The 19,078-nt window shown below is 42.9% G+C and overlaps 2 protein-coding genes across 2 annotated transcripts in view; one reads left to right on the top strand and one right to left on the bottom strand.

The window, feature by feature from the left end:
- Positions 1-5,428: 5,428 nt before the first annotated feature.
- On the bottom strand, positions 5,429-7,470 carry drc12 (dynein regulatory complex subunit 12 homolog). Its single transcript, XM_030066677.1, has 6 exons — positions 7,357-7,470; positions 7,190-7,258; positions 6,722-6,841; positions 6,437-6,529; positions 6,195-6,325; positions 5,429-5,929 (listed from the first exon to the last, which is right to left on the bottom strand). Exons 1-6 carry the CDS (start codon positions 7,418-7,420, stop codon positions 5,801-5,803), a joined length of 606 nt encoding a protein of 201 aa, XP_029922537.1. The 5' UTR covers positions 7,421-7,470; the 3' UTR covers positions 5,429-5,800.
- Positions 7,471-8,726: 1,256 nt separating this feature from the next.
- Positions 8,727-19,078, top strand: part of cbl (Cbl proto-oncogene, E3 ubiquitin protein ligase) — a 44,859-nt gene continuing 34,507 nt past the window's right edge. Inside the window, exons 1-2 of the mRNA XM_030066676.1 lie at positions 8,727-8,873; positions 14,872-15,119. Of these exons, the coding sequence (XP_029922536.1) occupies positions 8,727-8,873; positions 14,872-15,119 (395 nt within the window). The remainder of the gene's footprint in view (positions 8,874-14,871; positions 15,120-19,078) is intronic.

Raw genomic sequence — 19,078 nt, 5'->3', positions numbered from 1 at the left:
AAGATAGACAAGATAGTCTCTGACATTTTTGCAGCTTTATTTTATTTATTTTATTTTTTTGTGGTGAAACCAAGCCAAGCTTAGAATATATTTAAGGACAATAATCCTTAATGGTCTATTTTTTCTTTCACAGTGCTACATAAAAGTAATTGAAAAAAGATTGAATTGTTTGACTTATCAGTTCAGTTTTGGTGGTTAAGATTAAGTGGAGGTCATAAAATCAAATGTATTTCAGTTTGGACAGTTTTTATGGAAAGAGTAGTCATTTTTATTAAATTAGTCAACCGATGGCTCCATTATTCCACACCATCACCTCCATAGGTGAAACAGTGGGAACAAAGCACCAGCAACAGGATTCCTAGGATCCAATTACTATGATTATTATTATTATTACAATTTGATTTGATTTGATTTGATTTGATTTTGTTTTACTCTCCCATTGCCTGTAACAAAAGAAAGATATTTTCCAGCTGAACAGCCTGGTTTGAAGGTCTCGCTGTATCGGTGCCTGAATGTTGTACAGTGAGAGCCAGCTCACATCCACCTGTCTACAGCATTTCTTGCTCAGCTCTGATGTGTCAGTCATTTTAAATCTGACCACGAGATTCTGTCAATCACCACATCTCAGAACTAGGCCACCAACTAAACACAGCGTGAAAGCACCAAGCGCACTCTGCCTCTCGTAGTTTCACTGGGCACAGTCACCTTTGCTAGCTTCACCTCACCAGCAGGTTATCATGGTTGCACATGCTCTGAAAAGGCTCTTTTAAAGCAGCAACCTGAGAGGAGGGAGGTGGATTTTGGAGTTAGAGACATTGTTATGAATCCCCCTGCCGATCCCTCTGTAATCATTCACCATGTTTATATGTAGCTATATTTTAAACTTCATGTAGTAATTATGGTAATCTATAGTCTTTGATTTTAGGCACTCGCTGTCTCATAATGTGCATGTGTAAATTGCTCACTCTGTCCTCCAGTTGTTGAATCGTTTTTCCATTCCATATGCACCATACTCTTTGCCAGAGATGTATTCCTCCAGCCTGTTACTGTGTGGTGAGAATGCTAATTATTACACCATCTGTGAGGATGGCTGTTCTGTTTGAGAAGTTGCTAAAGAAGCTGCTAGCACAATCCCATTGTACTAATTGAGTTTTTGGTGAATTAATGGTTTTTGACATTTGGTTTTGTCCACCTGGAGTTACAAATGGGTGGAATTTCTACATAAAGGGGCTTATTTCCACTCTTCCAAGGTAAATGCAATCAGTCACAGAAAAGTATTTCATGATTCAGGGGGCATTTTGCCTCAGGCCTGCAGTGGCAATCTCACACAAGACCATATCTGTGCTTGAAATGGCATAGAACCTGCTTGATTCAGCACCCCATAGAGAATAATGGGAACGGCAGAGAGGGCTGTACAGTGGTAATTGTTTTTATTTACTGAAGTAGCAGCAGCGCCAGTGCACCTAATCTTCAAGTAATGACTATTGTTTTACAATAGGTGTGTAAATACAGTATGATCAGCAGGGTTTCCTAGTAATGGTTCACATGGTGTCATTCTTTTTGCTTTTTTTTTTTTTTGCAATTCAAGAGTTAACAGTCATTTTAAATTGAGTATGTTGATAGAAAAGAAAGATACAGACTTAAATGTGCATAAATGTAGATATAGAGTGTGATTTACAAACATGTTGTGAACACACAGTAAACATCTCTGTTCACAAGTCGGTTCATTAAAACTTTCTAGATTTCTTTGTATAACTACTTGTTACAAGATAATTGCTACGCAAATAGCAAAGGTTAAAAAAAAGACCCACATTTCAATAACAGTTTTATAAAAGAAGTTTCTAGCCATTTGCCGTATGTCACTAAGAAACCCCTGGGAGCAAGAAGGCTCTCACTGCACCCAATGCCAACGTCTTAAACACTAAAAACATTTACAGGGGTGTTAAATCAAGCGTAGTTGGAATGAGATTGCCAATTACCTTGAAGGCAAGAAGAGGAGTCGAGTCAGAATTAAAACAAATCCCACTGAAACACTGGGCAACCTTTGCTGGGAGACCACTGGAAGAGATGGCAGGGTTTGGCTGCTATATTTTATATGCTTTATTTTCTTATGTTGACATTTTTATTCCACTATAAAGACATTTCTTAAAACAGCCTCCGTTTTGAGGGGTTCTGGTTTGGTCTCTTCTTTACTCTTGACATACTTGGCCTTCAAGCAAATGAGATCTGTCAGGCTAAATGGCTTGAGTGTGCAACTTGTGTTTTTGAGAGTTTTGTTATTCTAACCGTGGGAAATACTTAGACAATGTACCTGTTCTGTTGTGATGTGTACGCAATTTGAGCTGCGGAGAGGGGAGTGTGTGCAGGTCTCTGGCTGAGAAAAACATGAGTATTGTTGAGTGAACCAGAAGGAGCTGATGCATCTACCTCTCGTTTCAACCTCTGACTAAATTAATGTCTGTACTCGTGATTCAGTTGAACAGCTCAGAATTCTTGTGAGTGGGAAATCTAACCGAGGCCAATGATTTTCAGAAATCACTCATACACACTCACACACAGTCTATCTATATATCGGTCTGGTGCTCACTGTATATTTTTCTCTCCTCAGGATTGTGAATGAGTGAATGCCACACAACAATTCCTCCCTGCGTCTGATTTACGGTTTAATCCATCCCCTCCCTCTCTCTGACGGCCTGGCGCTGCACTCCACATCCACTGCACATTTGACAAGTTTCTCAGCATGTCGCCACATTTATGTCACAGCACGCATCCACAGCACAGGCCCACGCACACACACACACACACACACCATCACCTCCACCACCTGTATGTCAGCGCTGTGTCAAGTTTATTTCATCATGCTCTATACGCTTCTCCTACCTGCCTCCAGTGCATCATGCAGGTCCATAAATAAAACGCATCCCTACCCACCACAGCCTTGCAGCTGTTGGATTTATGGAGCCCATGATGAGCACTGAGTGCCTGCAGAGGTGTGTGAAAATCTACTTCCCACCTCAAGCTCACCCAATTGTAGCATATAGCAACAGCAATTTCCCCGTAGTTGTTATTCTGTAAGGATATTAGACTTGTAGTGCACTGAGTTTGATGCGTTTTGGCATTCTGAAGGCTCACATCTCAAATGCTCTTCTAGTGAGACACTGACTTTTTATTGACCCATTCCAGCATAAATAGTTATGATGGTTACTGGGATTTGACGCACGTAAAACATCGTGCTTTTATGGGCCAAACAAAACCTGAATTCAGTAATAGGAAACCAAAATGTGAGACCTAAAATATGGAGAAATGCACAGAATATTGCAGATTCTCTAACTCAACCTTCATTTTGATTTCAATAGAAAATGTTGAAGCTATTCATTCATTGCTTCCCTCTGTCTGACAACAGTCAATATTCTCCCCAAGGTTAATGGTTTGCATGTAAACATCAGCCCCCAACAGCCACTAACAAGCACCGGATCTATGGGTGCTGGTGACAGAATAATGGGCCGTCAATAGTAACAACATCATGAGCAATTAGACGGCAGCAAAAAATTTTAAGATGCAGATTTCCTATTGATTTTGCTGGCAATTCATTGTGAGGCCCTGTTGTGTGCTTAAAGAAAAAGGTATTGAGAGTGGTGGAATTCTCTCCAAGGTGAGACGCTGTCAAAGCTTGTGCGGAGCCTTTTGTTCACAGACAGTTGTTGAATATATTGACTAAAACATCTTGACATTGTTTGTCTTTCAGAGAAATAAAATGGAGCTTCATTTACTTGGTGTTTCGTCCCCTCACTATTCAGTCCTGCCTTGATCGATGGCCCTCAGATGGAGAAGCATTGATTGCCTAGTTGTGTGTGCACAGGTGTGTGTAGGTGTGAGAATGTGTAGGTATGAGTGTATCTCTCTCTTTCTCTCTCTCTCTCTCTCTCACACACACACACACACACTGGCTAGATGTGCTTCCATGGGAAATCACTGTGTGGGCATCTTGATTCATCAGCTGGAGGCCATCTTGTAGCATCATTACCCAGAGAGCCGCACACACTGTAGACAGCCAAGTCAATTTCAGTGGAGGAAAAGCAGCCAGGACCACAACATCAGGTATTCATGAGAAAAATTAAAGCAACCAGGTTTTATTGTGGAAATTGGTCAATCATCCACAGATAAAAGCTTGTTTGGTTTGTCCACGCAGCAGAAGGGTTCCTCTGAAATTATTGCCAAAAAAAAGTGGTTTGAATGTCAGCCGGAAGTTCCACAGAATGAACTACATGTTCATAGAGGGCTGGCTATTTTTAAAACAAGCGTCATCTATCTCTGAGAAGATGTTAAATTATATTGTTAGGTGATGGTAGACACATTTTCAAATTATTAGGCACAGGTCATTATTTGTATACTGTGCACGAAACATTCTGTGATATTCTTTATTCGGCTGCGAGCATGTTTAAAAAAAAAGTTTCAGCTAGAGAAAACCACAAAGACAAGTTTATTATAAGTCACACTAGCAACAAATTATATGCCCACTAAAGCTGTGCGTTCCTTCCCCTCAGTAAAAATACAGGTGCAATATGCTCTGCCACATTTTGGGGACTGGGAGGACTCCAGTCGAACCCATTAAATCCTAAACCAACAGAAACACGAACCCTCCAAAGGCCTTGTGGTTTGAGGAGAAAATATTGGCTCACAGATAAAGGATTCTGAGTTCCTGTGTTAATTGGTCGTTAGAGCGCCGAATTATCCTAATCCCTGAGTAAATGATTCATTACCTCACAGATGAGAGGCTAAAAACATTGCACTGGTCCATGAGAAAGACCCACAAATGACAGCCTTGGAAGTAAAAATTTGTTTATCCCTCTTCCCACAGGGAAGTTGGGGTTTAATCCATGCCGGGTGGCTAAATATATCTTGGATCATTAGTTTTTTATTTATTTATATATATATATATATATTTGGATCATTGTTAGACTGCCTCATATTGAAGATCTCTGTGTTTTTCCAGTTTTTATATGTGTTTTGGTTTCATATTTCTTGCTTTATAGATTTATTCATCATATTTATAGGTTGAATGATGACACTGCGAGCCACCATTACATTTTAGCTAGGGTGATTATGTTGCACCTTGCTTCATTTCTGGTTTATGTCGCAATTTTCACCTTTCACTACCTCGGCTGTGGCCACATTTGGACACCGGCCCACTTGACATATGGGCAGTTTGAGAAAATTGCATATGAGCTGCCATCTTTGCTAATATACTTCCCTGCCCTGGGATCATAATAGTTCAGGTGGTAGTCTTGGCACTCTTACTGTGCTGCTACATCATGCCTGCACTTACTGAGTTAATTTATCACTTCACACCATATAGCTGCATTCCTTACATGCTTTATTCAACTTGGAACAAAATGTCTTGTGTCATAAAGAACAAGATACCCCTCACATGGACCATACATATATTCAAAAATACTGAAATAACCTCTGGGTATATGGGACAGCCTCATCGCCATATCTCACACCAGGAACAGTCATTTGCTACACCTAGTGGACGTTTCACAGAATTACAGGCATTACATCATGCAGTATCCAATATAAGCATTGATAACTGAATCTCTTATGCACTCTGGTGGACACAAATTATATAATAAAATATCCATTTGTCTGGTAGGTGAAGGAAATTGAAAAGTTGCTGTCATAGGATGTCAGCTGAAACAGGTTAAAGTAAGGCCAAATGAAGATACAACATTATACAAGTTTGGCTCACCGACACCTGTGAAAGAGAGCAAAACATTCGTGTGGGACGGGACTTTGTGAGTTAGATGTCCAGTGCATTCAGCCCAAAGCCGCTAAGCAGGTCCTTGTATTTTTGGTGAATGTCTGTGCTCTTGTCCTCCCATCCCTGGCGAGCCACAGACAGCTGGGATGTCAGGCTGTCGAGGGTGTCCTGCGCAAAACATCAGCAGAGACAAGAAACTCAGTGGAAGATGATTTTGTTTTTTTTTTTTCCTAAAATCATCCTGTCACCCAGCCTGATATCCCGAGGAGTATTCTGAAGGAGGCACTGTATATCTCAGGTTCTGTGTGTCAGAATGCGGCTGACATGAAAATAACACACGAATAAGTGCCATATCACTGCTTTGTGGTTGACCCCATCTCCTTCTTTATTGTCTTAATTTTGCATCCAGTGTGAATGGGCTGGTGTGACTCACGTGCAGAATCCTCTCACAGTCCGTCTCCATGCCGTCCAGCTTGTGTCGGAGGTCAGCTATGGTGGCGTCCTTCTCCCTCTCCACAACTTCACGCTGTCTTTTCTCTGTCCTCAATTCCTCCTGACACAAGCCTGAGCAGGCACATGCACAGATACATGCTGTCACTTCTTATGTAACACTCGGGCTCTCCTGTGTCCCGGCTTATTAATGTACAAGTGTAATTAAGAGAGGGGTGTCTGTACCGAGCTGCTCCCTGAGCCGGCTGACCTCCTCCTCCAGCCTCTTCACCTTGCTGGTCAGCTCTGCTTGCATGGTCATGTACTGGCGACTGAGGACTACAACAACATTCATTGAGTTCTTGATGTAGCAATCAGCCCGGGCACCTACTTAATTAGACTTTTGTTTTTTCTCAAACCTCTAACACACCCCTTTTCTGTACTCTCATGAGGATCCACTCTTAATCTTATGTTTTTATTAGGCTATTTAAAAACAGACTGAGGATGCTTCATGCCCTCGCTGCACTGTACCTGAGTTGACGTCCCTGTTGTCCTGTCTCTCGTGCTGCAGCTTCAGCTCCATGGCTCTCATCCGTCCCCTCAGGTCGATGCTATCAGATCGGGCCTTCACTAGTGAATCACACCGTAAGGCTGGGAATAAATATAGAAACACACACACACACACGTGCATGAACACACGTAACAACACATAAGACAAATATTGACAGGCATAGCACAGTGCAAGGGCATCAAACAGTGCAAGGTGTGACAGAGTGATTTGTTTTGTTCAGTTGTAATAAATTCAAGATATAAAACAGTGTACATTTCAGATTTTTTAACAGGTAAAAAGCCATTCCACTTTATCCACCTTCAAACTGGCCATGGAAATAATATACATTTGCATAACTCCAGTCAGTGCGTGACTGATGTATTTGTCCTTTGGCCCGTGGATAAAACATAAATAACAAAACTCATTTTTAGCCCGGAGTGGCTCCTCACCAAGATGATCCTGTAGAACAGCTATATCCAGAATACTGCGCCGGTACTTTGCTTCCAAGTCATTTTCACCTGTGCAAAAGATAATAATAATACTAACTGTGAGGAAATGCATGAATCACACCAGCCCAGCCCAGAATCATATATAGATATCTTTTAAATAAAGTTACTTTTTTCTGTTTTCTCCCTCGTGGTGTTTTTTATTTTTGTTTTCCCCACTTTCTTTGGAGGCATGTCTGCTCCTCTGCTGTACTTGCTGTAGTCCCGTGAGCATACTACACACACACACACGCACACACACATTTGGCCTATTTTAACTACATGGTAAGGGGGAGATCCATTGTTGCTGAGTATTGGTTGCTGTGTGAGTTGCCATGGACTGACCCTCCACCTTGATTGATAGTTGACTGACTCCAGCGGCAGCCAATCACAGCTTGAACCGTGCGCTCGTGCCTTTTTAGCCCGTGTGGACAGGCCATGTAATTGGGTCTTTATTTTTAAGTGTGACATGTAAAAGCGTCCCGTGTTGTCAGGGGTGAACAAGGGACGCGCCGGGAGAATTAGGGGTTGCATTCAGAGTCCCCTGCGCGCTCTACGGATACTGTAAAAATCTGAGGCGCGCGCCCGGGCTACGTGCTTGTGAACGCGCAGCAAAGAAGGCGTGGAGTTTGGGGGGGCGAGGGCGAGGCAAACGGAAGGGGACGGACAGGAAAGGCAAGGGCCGCACATACACGTCATGGGGGGGAAATAGAAAAATAGAAGGCAATGTTTAAATTCCACTGTTATTAATTCGCCCCCTGTCCCCGTGTGTGTGAGCGTGTGTGACGCGTTGAGTTTCAATGTGAATGCATTTCCCCTCCTCAGTCACCGAGAGCCGTGCTGCTGTCAGCTTGGCAGCCGCACAGGGGAAGGCTGACAAGAGTGTCACACAGCCACACAACTTCCCGTCAAGACTGAGCGCAGGCGAGCAGAGCTGCCGAAAAAAGGGGAACGACATCGGGGCTTGTCACTGAGGAGGACGCACTCACGTCCTCACAAGCGGTGCCATCGTCCTCTAGCTTGAGGACGAGTGCAGACAGACAGGTCCTCTGCTTTGCTAATTAGCCTGCGTGGGACCCTGCAGAGAGAGAGAGAGGGAGAGGGAGACAGAGAGAGTGTGTGTGTGTGTGTGTGAGAGAGAGAGAGAGAGAGAGAGAGAGAGAGGGAGCAACGCAGCTAGCTGCAGCACAGCGGCTTGCAGGGTGTGTGAGAGAGACAGAGTGAGAGAGGGGGCTTGTGTTAACCACCATCGGGACATTTATTTACTAAACTAATGTTAGGTTAACTCTGATGGGATCCTTGCTCCTATAGAGACACCCCCCTCCCCACCCCCCCAGTCGGACCCTCGCTCGAATCCGCCGCTCGGGCGCTGTCCTCGCCGGGGGGTGCCGGATCATCGCCCGGTCCAGCTAACGTGAAGTGCGGGAGGCGGCTCGGTCCCCTGACCCCTACCCTGCCCTGCCTCGCCTGTCGCTCTGGCCGACCCTAGCCGAGCCCGAACATGGCAGGGAACCTGAAGAAAGGCGGGGGGCTCATCGGGATGATGAAGGATGCGTTCCAGCCACACCATCACCACCTCCACTCCCATCACCAGCCCGGGGCCGTGGACAAAAAGACGGTGGAGAAATGCTGGAAGCTGATGGACAAGGTTCGTGACGGATAACGCTAGCTAGCCGGGGAGCTAGCCAGCGCCGTGTGGGATGTCTAGCTTCAGACTGCTAGCTAACCTCAGCTAACTAGCGATTAGCCAGCTAATCTTCGCCTCCTGTGCCGCAGGTCTGCCGTTGCTAACGTTAGCCAGTCAGCTGGGGGAAGACACGGTTAGCTAACGTTGACTGTTTGCTAATGTGTAGTTTTGTACGGTGTGTGTCAGGATAACGTTACCGCTCAGCACTTTAAAAGGCACAGTGTGTGTGCACAGAGGCTGCTAAGAGAGGAACATTAGCACAGGAGCACAACAAGGGTTTCTTCAACACATTTGCTCGCCAGTACAGTGGGAGTCTTTGCTGACTAGTTGGCATGCCACGGTCTACCCATACCATTATTCTGCAGGGCTTGTGTTCATGTCCACAGACAAGTGTTATGTGGTGACATTTGACATGGCGAATGAGGCAGGGTGAATGTAGGAAACTTGTCATTCACGGTTTCAATTCAGACAACTTCTGGCAGTCCTTGTCATGTTTGAAAATATAAGGGATGCAAGCAGAGAAAGTGTCTCCAGTTCACTGCTGAAATGCAGTCTCTACACATTATAAGAAAGCCTTGTGTTAGCATGAAATCTGTCCATTAAACTAGGCCAATTATGCTGTTTCACAGGGAGGCTTTTTTTCACAGCTTCACTTCTCGGAAAAACTCTGTAGCTGCTTGACCCCCAGTTTCCTGTGAGATTTACACAGCATTATTAGAGTGAATTGGAAGACAAGACAGTCTTTTGTATCTCTTCTTCCTCTTTGAGGCCCTGTTTAGAGCATTGAGGTTAAGAGACCAAGTCCTTTTTTTACAAAGCTATTATTAAGAAGCCGCATTCAAGTATATTTTACTTCACTGGCATCTGTGGTAGATTGTCTGCCTCGAGCTTTTCTCCACATTTGTAGTATGAGGAGGTCAACTAACACAAACATGAAAACAGAAGTGACACTGCACTGTCAGCCGCGTTTTTTTCTTGCATAAAGTGAAGCACTTTGTATAATCAATAGTCTGTTGTGAAGAAAGTGAATATCTGTGTGTTTCTGTCACTGTACTTGCATCCTAAAGAGCAATCAGTAAAGCAACAGTGGATGACCTTATAAAGGCCTAAACCTCTGCCACGCTTGAAAAATCAGATTAGCTTTTGTAGTTAACAGTGTGGGAATATTTGACAGCATTCATCTGAGCTAGTCAACCTGAGAGGGACAACACCAGTCAGCTAGAAAGAGCGTCTTACCTTTGAAAGGCCTAGAAGTATGTTTACTCTACCAGATCTTTTAAAGTAGAGATGAAAATATTGTTCAGAGCTGTTTGAAGGAGAACCACGACCCAGCAGTATCCAGTACCTGTAGTATGTCTCTTTTAAAACACCTCCCACAGTGGAGGTTAAATGTGAGGAATCGCATAATGAATGAGTGCATAAGACAAACTCTTCCCCACAGAGTCGAGAGTCGGCTGCACCGGTCTTATAGAGTTCTGTGTTAGAAACCTAAAAGTGGGTTGAATTGTTTTTTTAGATAACCAGCATGTTCCTGATGCCGTCACTCAATTCAGCCACCCACTGCATCAAGTTTAAACATTGTTTTAATATTATATCAGGGTCATTAGTGTCCCATCACACTGTGCACTGTATGCTGTGTGGTTTTCAAGTCATCAGCCAAATCCCTGTTCTGAGTGACCTGGACCTGATATGAAATTACCATCAGCTATCAGCCAAATGCGAGTAAATATTGGCTACAATTAGCTTGTTAACTTAACCATCCAGTTTGGCGCATAGCCAGCGGTGAATTTCCGGTTATATTCTACTAAAAAAAAACGTGTTGGCTTTTCACATAGTGAAAGTAGTTTTTGGCTGGGTGTACGATACAGTAATTTCCGTCTTGTCCTTTTGAGCGCCAGTGAAAGACTTTATGAACGTTTTGTTTAAAACACATACAGATCGTAGCCTGATGTGTGTCAAATGTGGCTTTATTACATTGACACAGGGCTTATGCACCAAAATGCAACTTGGCATTTTCATTAGTGACTTCAAAGGGCTCCCATGCAAATATAAATTTTTAGATAATTTGATTAGTCATTTACGCAACATTCTTGGGTGTTAGATTGGTTATTGTTTTGGTTAATTTACAAATCCTCATCTTCAGTCTTCTCTTCTTCTGTTCTTGAACGGACAGTGGGGAACACAGTTTCTGTTGTTTGTTTGTTTTTTGGACAGCGCAGTTTTTTTTGTTTCTGACCTGTAGGAAAACAAGGCACAATATGGTCTGTTTGCAGTTAATTTCACACAAATTTCAACCAAGGTCACCATCTCTGCAAGCTGTCAGCCATTGTAAACCCTGAACTTTGGCTGAGTTTCCTTTGGATGCTCAGGTTTATCAAAAATAAATGGAGGCTTCTGATCAAAAGTCACGCCTGTCACAGATGTGGTGCACAGGCCGTTGAGGTTTAGTGAAACAGTTTTTTTTTTTTTTTTTACATTTGCTCCTCTGCACTAGGTGTTCCTATTCAGCCTTTACATGAGAGAGAGACACAGACACGGACAGAGACAGATGGGAGGAGGAGAGAAAAGACGAGTGGAATGCAGTTTAGCTTGGAGGCAGTCGACATTTCACCCCCAGACAATTGGCTGATTTGTATATGTGACGTCTGTGTGAGAGAGCATGTACTTGTTGTGGCTTTGCATGTTTGCACACAAGTTTTTGTGTATATGTGCATATGTGTGTGGTGGTTGATAATGTTAGTGGTGTACGACTTGGCAAGCGTCTTATCTGGTCTCAGGCAGAGCCAGCGTAGACCTGGGTTTGGAGGCCTGGAGAAGGGGTGGGGGAGTGGCTGCTTGGGGATGTTGGTGATACTGTCGGCCAATGAGCTTTCAGCTCAGTTCCTCACCTCGCCATCTCTGTGTCTCGGTCTCTCTCCTCTTTGTCTCACTTTCTCTGACACCATGGAGTTTAACGGAAGACCCTCAAGTATCAGTCCTTAAGGGTTCTTGAGCAAAATGAGTAATAGTTTAATAATTTAATGTATAAATATGATAATAATAAGAATAATAATATAGAATTTAAACATTTATTAAACACTTATTAATAATAAATATAGTTGTAATTGTTACAAATATTTTGTTGCAAATTTTGTTATTTTTTTTTTATTTCTTTTGTTATTATTCATTTATTTTGTTTCTTGTCAGTGTCTTTTGGGTAATTTTCTCTGAATTTGCTCACTGGCACTTTTTCATGTTTCTGAGAGAAATCAAGGTAATTTGCCCAGTTTTTCAATAGGGATGGGCATTTCAGGGAAATGTGCTATTTGATATTCGCAGAGAACTACTTTTACAATTTTTGAGAGCTCTGGTGTCAGGTCTGCGGCTTAACGAGAGCCAACCTGGGGGACCAGAACATGCAAAAGTTTAAAAGCCGCTGATATAGGCTCTCAGTAAAATGCACACAGTCTTCAGTAATCCAATGTGTAAACTGTCCTGAGGCATCTTTAATCTTTTTCTTCTCCTTCCCCTTGATTTAGCTTTCCCGGGTTGATTAAACCAGTGGTATCCAAAAGCACAGGCAAGGAAATCCAACTGCACATGCTTGCAGTGCTGTTCCTGCCATGTTTCTGCCATATTTCAACACTTTCGCGTGATTATCAGACAATAATTTGGCATGGCTTGCAAAAAATGAGCCATGTCCTGTTGTTGGCATGCAGTTGCTGGGTCATAAATGTTGTACAGAGCGCAGTTCCAGATCAGTGCAGGTTCAAGTCAGGACAAGGGACTCGGACAGGATTTTGAGAGGAAGTTTAGTTGTGTGTCTCCATAACCGCAAAACTTAGTTTGTGTCCACATTTGGCTTCAGTGCTAAAGTGTGACAGCAGCAGCCGTGTGCACACAGCTTTATGACTAAAAGTTCTAGGCTACGCTCCAGTGTCTTTTTAATGATCAACTAAGCGGCTCAGGCTCAGTGCAGCAGTACAGTGAGGTGGGCCAGGAGAGGTTGAACATTACTGAAGATGGAACATGCATGCTCTGTCTGAGCAGCTGTTTGGTTTGTGTGGCAAACGGGTTTGACTCAAGCACATTGTTGATTTATGAAAAATGCTCCCACGATCTGACCATTGACAGGGGAGGTGTAACTTTGCATGTTTTATAAGACTATCAGACAGAATGTTCTCCCTCAGTTCACTCATTACAGATGACACCCTCAGTGGTGTTAATGATTGATGCGAGTCAGGCTGTTCGACTAGAGGTATATTGTCTTCGGTAGGTGAGAATAAAATTTGTGGTTTGTTCTGGATTTACATTAAAATGTTAAAATGCTCTATGTGCTGAAGCAGCTCACAGCCCATACCAGTTTTATGTTTTGCCCCATCGTGACAGCATCAGTCACTTCTTCAGTTGGCCACATTTTAATTTTTGGCAGAAGTGGTGTAGCAGGTTCTGGGGACTAAAATGAGGAAGTGTAAACATAAAGACAACTTCTCTTATAAAGCTTTGAAAAATTTGCGAAAACAAAAGCTGCTGGAGCTTCAGAAATTAAGGATCAAACAGACTGTGTTTGCCTGTCATCAGTAATATGGTGATATCTAGAGTTGGAGCTGGTCCAGTCAAGTGTCGTCAGTATCAGGTGCCGATACTTATGCAGGCCACTCATCGGACATTGGTTTGACATTAGTGATCCACATACTAATCTAGATTCTGTAGTCTGATGTTTTTATGAAGTATAAATATGTAATATTGTAGTTTTAAGGCCATGGGCAAAATGTTGCAAGGATATCTAGTACTTCCTATAGTGTGAAGGGATAAATTATATTGGGCTGATGTAACCACAACAGTGACCGTGGTGCTTCAACAGAAAAGCAATACTAACAGCATGCACCTTAAAAATGTCTAAAATGTGTTACAGACATACAAATTTGCCTACTAGCATAGTAAACACTGTAGCTGGTTGTGAATTGTGGGCAGAAGACCCTTGAAACATGAGCGGGAGATCATCAGTTTAGCAGGGGTACATCCTGTGCTGGCTTCCAGATCTGAGTTTGGTGACTTTCATCATTTGATGGTAGACCTCGACACAACATAACACACCAACTTGACTAGCGATTTCCATGTCGTGCCATGAAAAGTTCAGGATGAGTCAGCTTTGGTCGAGGAGGGGTGTGGGTGGGCGGGCGTGTGCATTTACGAGCACAGGAAAGACTTTTTTTGTGCAAGGACGAGCTCATATACATAATACCAACAACAACAATGCAATAAGAATAGTAATTATAATGTTCAAGAAAAAAGAGCTCTGGTGTCAGTGAACTGAAAAAAATGGATCATGGCATCTGCAGTCATAGCAAATAATGCGGCTGTCAGCATTTTGGGGAATTTCTACAAAGAGGTGTGATCTTTGTAATAAATGAATGATGCCTAATTGGCTGCCTAGACATAACAGTGACTGTAGAAGGATGACTGCAGATATTCCTTTGTCCTATTCTACCCTTATCTTTTATGTAGGCTATTTTTTTCTATTTTTGTTTAGACTCCAGAAAATAGAAAATGCTATGAGACAACTCATCACAAAGCCTTAAGTGGCTATTTTGAATGGGTGGGAATAGCAAATGTATTTCATTATATATTAAATATATTCAGAGTCCTGACAACTCCAAGCTCAACCCTTTAATGGGGCTTTTAAGAGTCTTTTCTTGCACCCTTCGACTCTACTGTGGCATTTCCCATTCTGTATGTCTCCTATCGGGCCCCACTGACAGCATTCTGCACTAAGGATAAGTGCTCTAATACAGAACATAGCTGTATTACATAAGCAAAATTATACCCCACTGATGCACCAAATAGGAATGTATAGTGAAACCACTCTCTTTCTAACGCATCTGGTACCTTGTGTTTCTCTCGTCTACCTTCCTTTCTGTGCCCACTCCCTGTCTCTCTTGCCTCGTCTCTTCCTCCTCACATCCTCCCCCCTGTGCAGGTGGTGCGTCTGTGCCAGAACCCCAAGTTGGCCTTGAAGAACAGCCCCCCTTACATCCTGGACCTACTGCCTGACACCTACCAGCACCTGCGCACCATCCTGTCCCGATACGAGGGTAAAATGGAGACACTGGGGGACAATGAGTACTTCCGGGTCTTCATGGAGAACCTGACCAAGAAGACCAAGCAGACCATCAGCCTGTTCAAGGAGGGCAAGGAGCGCATGTATGAGGAGAACTCGCAGCCCAGGTGAGTGAGGCGATGCTGTTAAAACAGTGGAATAAGCTTAATAGGAATGAGAGTAATGAGGTGGACATAGCTGTTTAGCTTAATGCGATGACAGAGCCTAAAGGCCTTCTGCATGGATTCTCTGTTGTTTATCCCTCCAAAGCCTCAATTACTGTACAACCATTGTGTTTATTTTGCTTAATCCAATGGCCTGAGACAGTCAAGATCAGGTTGAAGTGCATATTCTTCATGACTGGGTAATCTCATCTGAGAACGTGTGACTACACATGTACAGATTAAACTGCGGAAAATGTTCGTAGCAGTTATCACCTGTTCCCATCCCCCAGGGGTGCTTGTATCCTGAGACATGTCAAACAAAGAGGAGAGATGTGTTGTGGTTTGAACATGTGAGCATCTGTGGTCAGAATGGAGCTCACCCTACAGCTGCCTGCCTGTCACCCTGTTTCTTTGCGCTTACATATCTCCACCATCTACTTACTGGTTTTTCCTTTGTCTACCAGCCTCTCTGTTTCACTACTGAGCTCTCTCTCTTGACATCTCAGAGAGCTTCGTTCTTCAACTCTCTCATCTTCTACATTCATGTCTTCCCTTTCACTTTCTGAAAGACACACAGGTGCACAGTCTTTCGTAAAAAAAAAAAAAAAAAAAAGAAAAAAGATCTGGTCTTTTGATTTTATGAGCAGAGAGACCGAGGGAGGCTTGATTAATAATGAAATTGTCTCCTTGTTCCCCTTGTTTTGGAAAAAAAAAAAGTAAGAAAGACCATCCTTTTGTAGACAAAAGACACAGCACACACACACTAGGGTAGATTACCAGGCCCTTAGAGCTACAGACTAGCAGCTGGATGGAGTCTTCCTTTACTTCTGCTCTCATGTCACTGATTGCATTTGATTCAGTGGATGCTGTGTTGTATTTAGAAGTGCAGCTGGCAAACATAGCTGTCACGGTCTAACATCCAGTCACATCCATCATATATTGCAACGGATCAGTGAGACAGGGAATAAGGAGGTGGTCAAGTAGCAATCGTCGTCCCAGTCAGGGGTTCCTCCAGAGCTGCCCCAGATTCTCTGGGGCTGTTGTTTGTCCTCATACTAGAAGGCCTCACAGAGATGAATTGCAGATGAAGCTTAACAATACACTGCATCCCTATGACTAGGTGAAGTCTGCCTGCAGTTGCTACCGTCTTCAGGAGCTCGTGGATTGGTCTGTTGGACAATGACACTAAGCATATATGAAACTGTTGCCTGGGGGGAATAGCAGAGCTGTTGCTCGCAGAGCAAGGGCCTGAATAGGCGTTCAGGAATGAAGAGCATAGATTTACACTAAAAGTTCTGCAAGCTCTAATTGGGATGACTTGAAATGCACAACATATGTAGGTCTCTAGGCTTAGGCCTCTCTTTACAGGCTTTGATCCAAATATGGTTCCCACCACAGGTAGTACTTGTATGGATAGTTCACTCAACTAATGTACAGTTCTGGTGTGCCATGCTAGTTGTTTTACATTACAGAATTGTTAGTACATTGCCTTCATATAGCTCAGATGATGTCCTGGTGTCCTAGACCTACTGTGGATTCTCTCTAAAGGTGTGTTCACACCAAACGTGAAGCAACTTTTTAATGTGGCACGATTACATACAAAGCCAAGTTTGAACTACCAAGTGTGTTTTTTTCCAATTATAAATTGGCCAATTTAACATACATAGTGCCACCTGGGGCTTGACTGTGTCTGTCTTTTATGAATTCTTGTTGATACATAGTGAATAAAATGAAAGAAAAAATAATATTGTACATACATGTAAAACTAAAATTTTAGACATGATTCACTGCATCCCTGTAACCCATGAAAACTGATCATGAGCAGAGTCGATGCTCACCAGTGGAACTACAGGCTAATAGCAGGGTGGAGGCTTTTCCTACCTCCTCTGTCACTTCAGTGTTGTCTAGATGTTTCCATTTAATCACCAGAACCTGTGGGCAGTCTTTCGGCTTGTGTGCCTTTTTTGTTTTGGCAAACACATAGGACTTGACATAGGCTAAAATTCAGTCACACCAATTTGGAGAGGGAAAAAAAGGCTTGACATCAAAGGCCCAGCTAGGCAAACATTACTGAAATAAGTCTTAGGAGGTTTATGTGAAGCCAGGTATGAGCAAGAGGGTGAATTGCAGGAGATGGAGGAGTGTGTAGTGGATCTCTCTGTAAATTTGGACAGTGAAGGCTTCAGCTTTGTATAAAAGAGCCTTAATTTGCAGGGTCAGCATGCAGTAGATTGCCCCACGAAAAGGTGCTGCACTGTTTCTGGTGCTGATGCATGTTCTCCTGCCTGCATGCGGGCGTCACAGAGTTTAGGAATCCTAACAAGTCACTTTAAGCAATTGTGAAAATGCTTACAGACATTACCAGAGAGACAGGCAACCTATAAGAGAATGTAATTCAAATACGTTGTCTGCCATACTAGCTCGAGAGTTTGCAGGTTTGACCCGACAAGCAGCTATGAAAAAGGGACCTTGAAGTCGGTGGAACATGGACTGACTAGGTTGCACCTCACCAGCCCCACTCTTGATAAATAAAGCTAAATTATTGCAACAGTTAAGTATGTATTATCATTATTATAATTAACCCTGTATCATCCTCCTGTGTATTAGTTTGACAATTTCATAAAAAAAATTATGCCATAAATTAACAAACAGAAAAGGTCAGAATAACATGATAAAGTCTGAAAGGATAGGTTCTGGTTTTTTGAAGTTTATTCCTTTGTTCCAGTCATGGGCCTGGTAGAGCGATGGGGGTTACATTTGTGCCTTGATCCATCCAGTGCTGGAGGCACAGCATGAATTCCACAGCTACACGCGTACTATACATTGTGGGCAAAGATAACATGGTGCTATGGAACATTCAATTTACAAAATCAAGCATTTGTTTAGTCACTGTTGCTAAATTCTCTTTTTGTTAGGATAACCTGCGTGGCGGAGGATGCCTTCAGGTGAGCCCTGGTTAGATCTGTCGGCTTGTTGTTGAGGAAGTTACTATAGCACTGCACCAATTAAAGGGAATTCAGCAAAGTGACTAAAATACCGCTCAGTTTTGTAAAGTGAACCTTCTGTAGCGCTATTATCTTTGCCTACAAAGTGTAGTGGGTTTTTGGACTGACTTCAAACAGGCTTCAAATAGAATAGACATCAAAAAACTCCAAACTGTCCTTCTAAGGCTTATTTCCATTGTGGTATCTTGGGAAAATGGAAAGGTGGCAAGGACACCCTAAGGTTTATTTAGTTCAGTATAGACTGTTTTTTAGCTCCTGTTCATTTATTGAATCCTCAACCTTTTTGTTGGTTTGTGATACATCCTCATCTTGTTGCTCAGTTCCTCTGTGAGGCTGTTCTTTGTCATCTGCCATGACGGTAATCTTGCAGACAGACAGCCTCATGAAGAGACCCAGAGAGAAGAGGAAGCTTCTATCTCTTGCTTCCCCCTAGTTTAATTATCTTGAGCTGATGGAGCCATTTGAGCTGTCTTAACCATTTCTTTGTGAAATTAATTTTCATCATCACTTCATTACACCAAGGGGCTGCATAGAAAGGAATTCCTGGTCAGAGCAGAGGAAACACACACACACACACACACACACACACACACACACACACACACAGTAGCCAAGCATTACATACAAAGACTGCTATTGTCTGTGTTGAGAAGGCAGTGGCAGTGACACTAACCAATGAGTATCAGCCCACTGGAGAATGCTGTGAAATCAACCAATGACTTTCAGCCTCCAGAGAGACTAGTATGTGGTTAGGCTGCAACTGAGAGCAGCACATGGCTCAGACTGAAAAGTCTATCCCTAAAGATACAGATAAGTCCTTATCTCACTGCCTAAGTGCAAAATCATTAAGAACAGTTTGATAACAGTCTGGTTTCACAATGTATCATTAAATTCAGACCTTACCGTAATGGTGGGACA

This window comes from Myripristis murdjan, chromosome 13 (genome assembly GCF_902150065.1).
Source record: "Myripristis murdjan chromosome 13, fMyrMur1.1, whole genome shotgun sequence".
NCBI lineage: Eukaryota > Metazoa > Chordata > Actinopteri > Holocentriformes > Holocentridae > Myripristis > Myripristis murdjan.
This window is presented reverse-complemented; position numbering and strand designations above follow the sequence as displayed.

Coding starts and splice junctions, on each gene's coding strand:
- drc12 (XM_030066677.1), bottom strand. CDS start 7,420: ATGCCTCCAAAGAAAGTGGGGAAAACAAAAATAAAAAACACCACGAGG. Junction 6,326..6,436: donor CCGGCTCAGGGAGCAGCTCG/GTACAGACACCC, acceptor GTGCCTGCTCAG/GCTTGTGTCAGGAGGAATTG. Junction 5,930..6,194: donor ACTGTGAGAGGATTCTGCAC/GTGAGTCACACC, acceptor TGTTTTGCGCAG/GACACCCTCGACAGCCTGAC.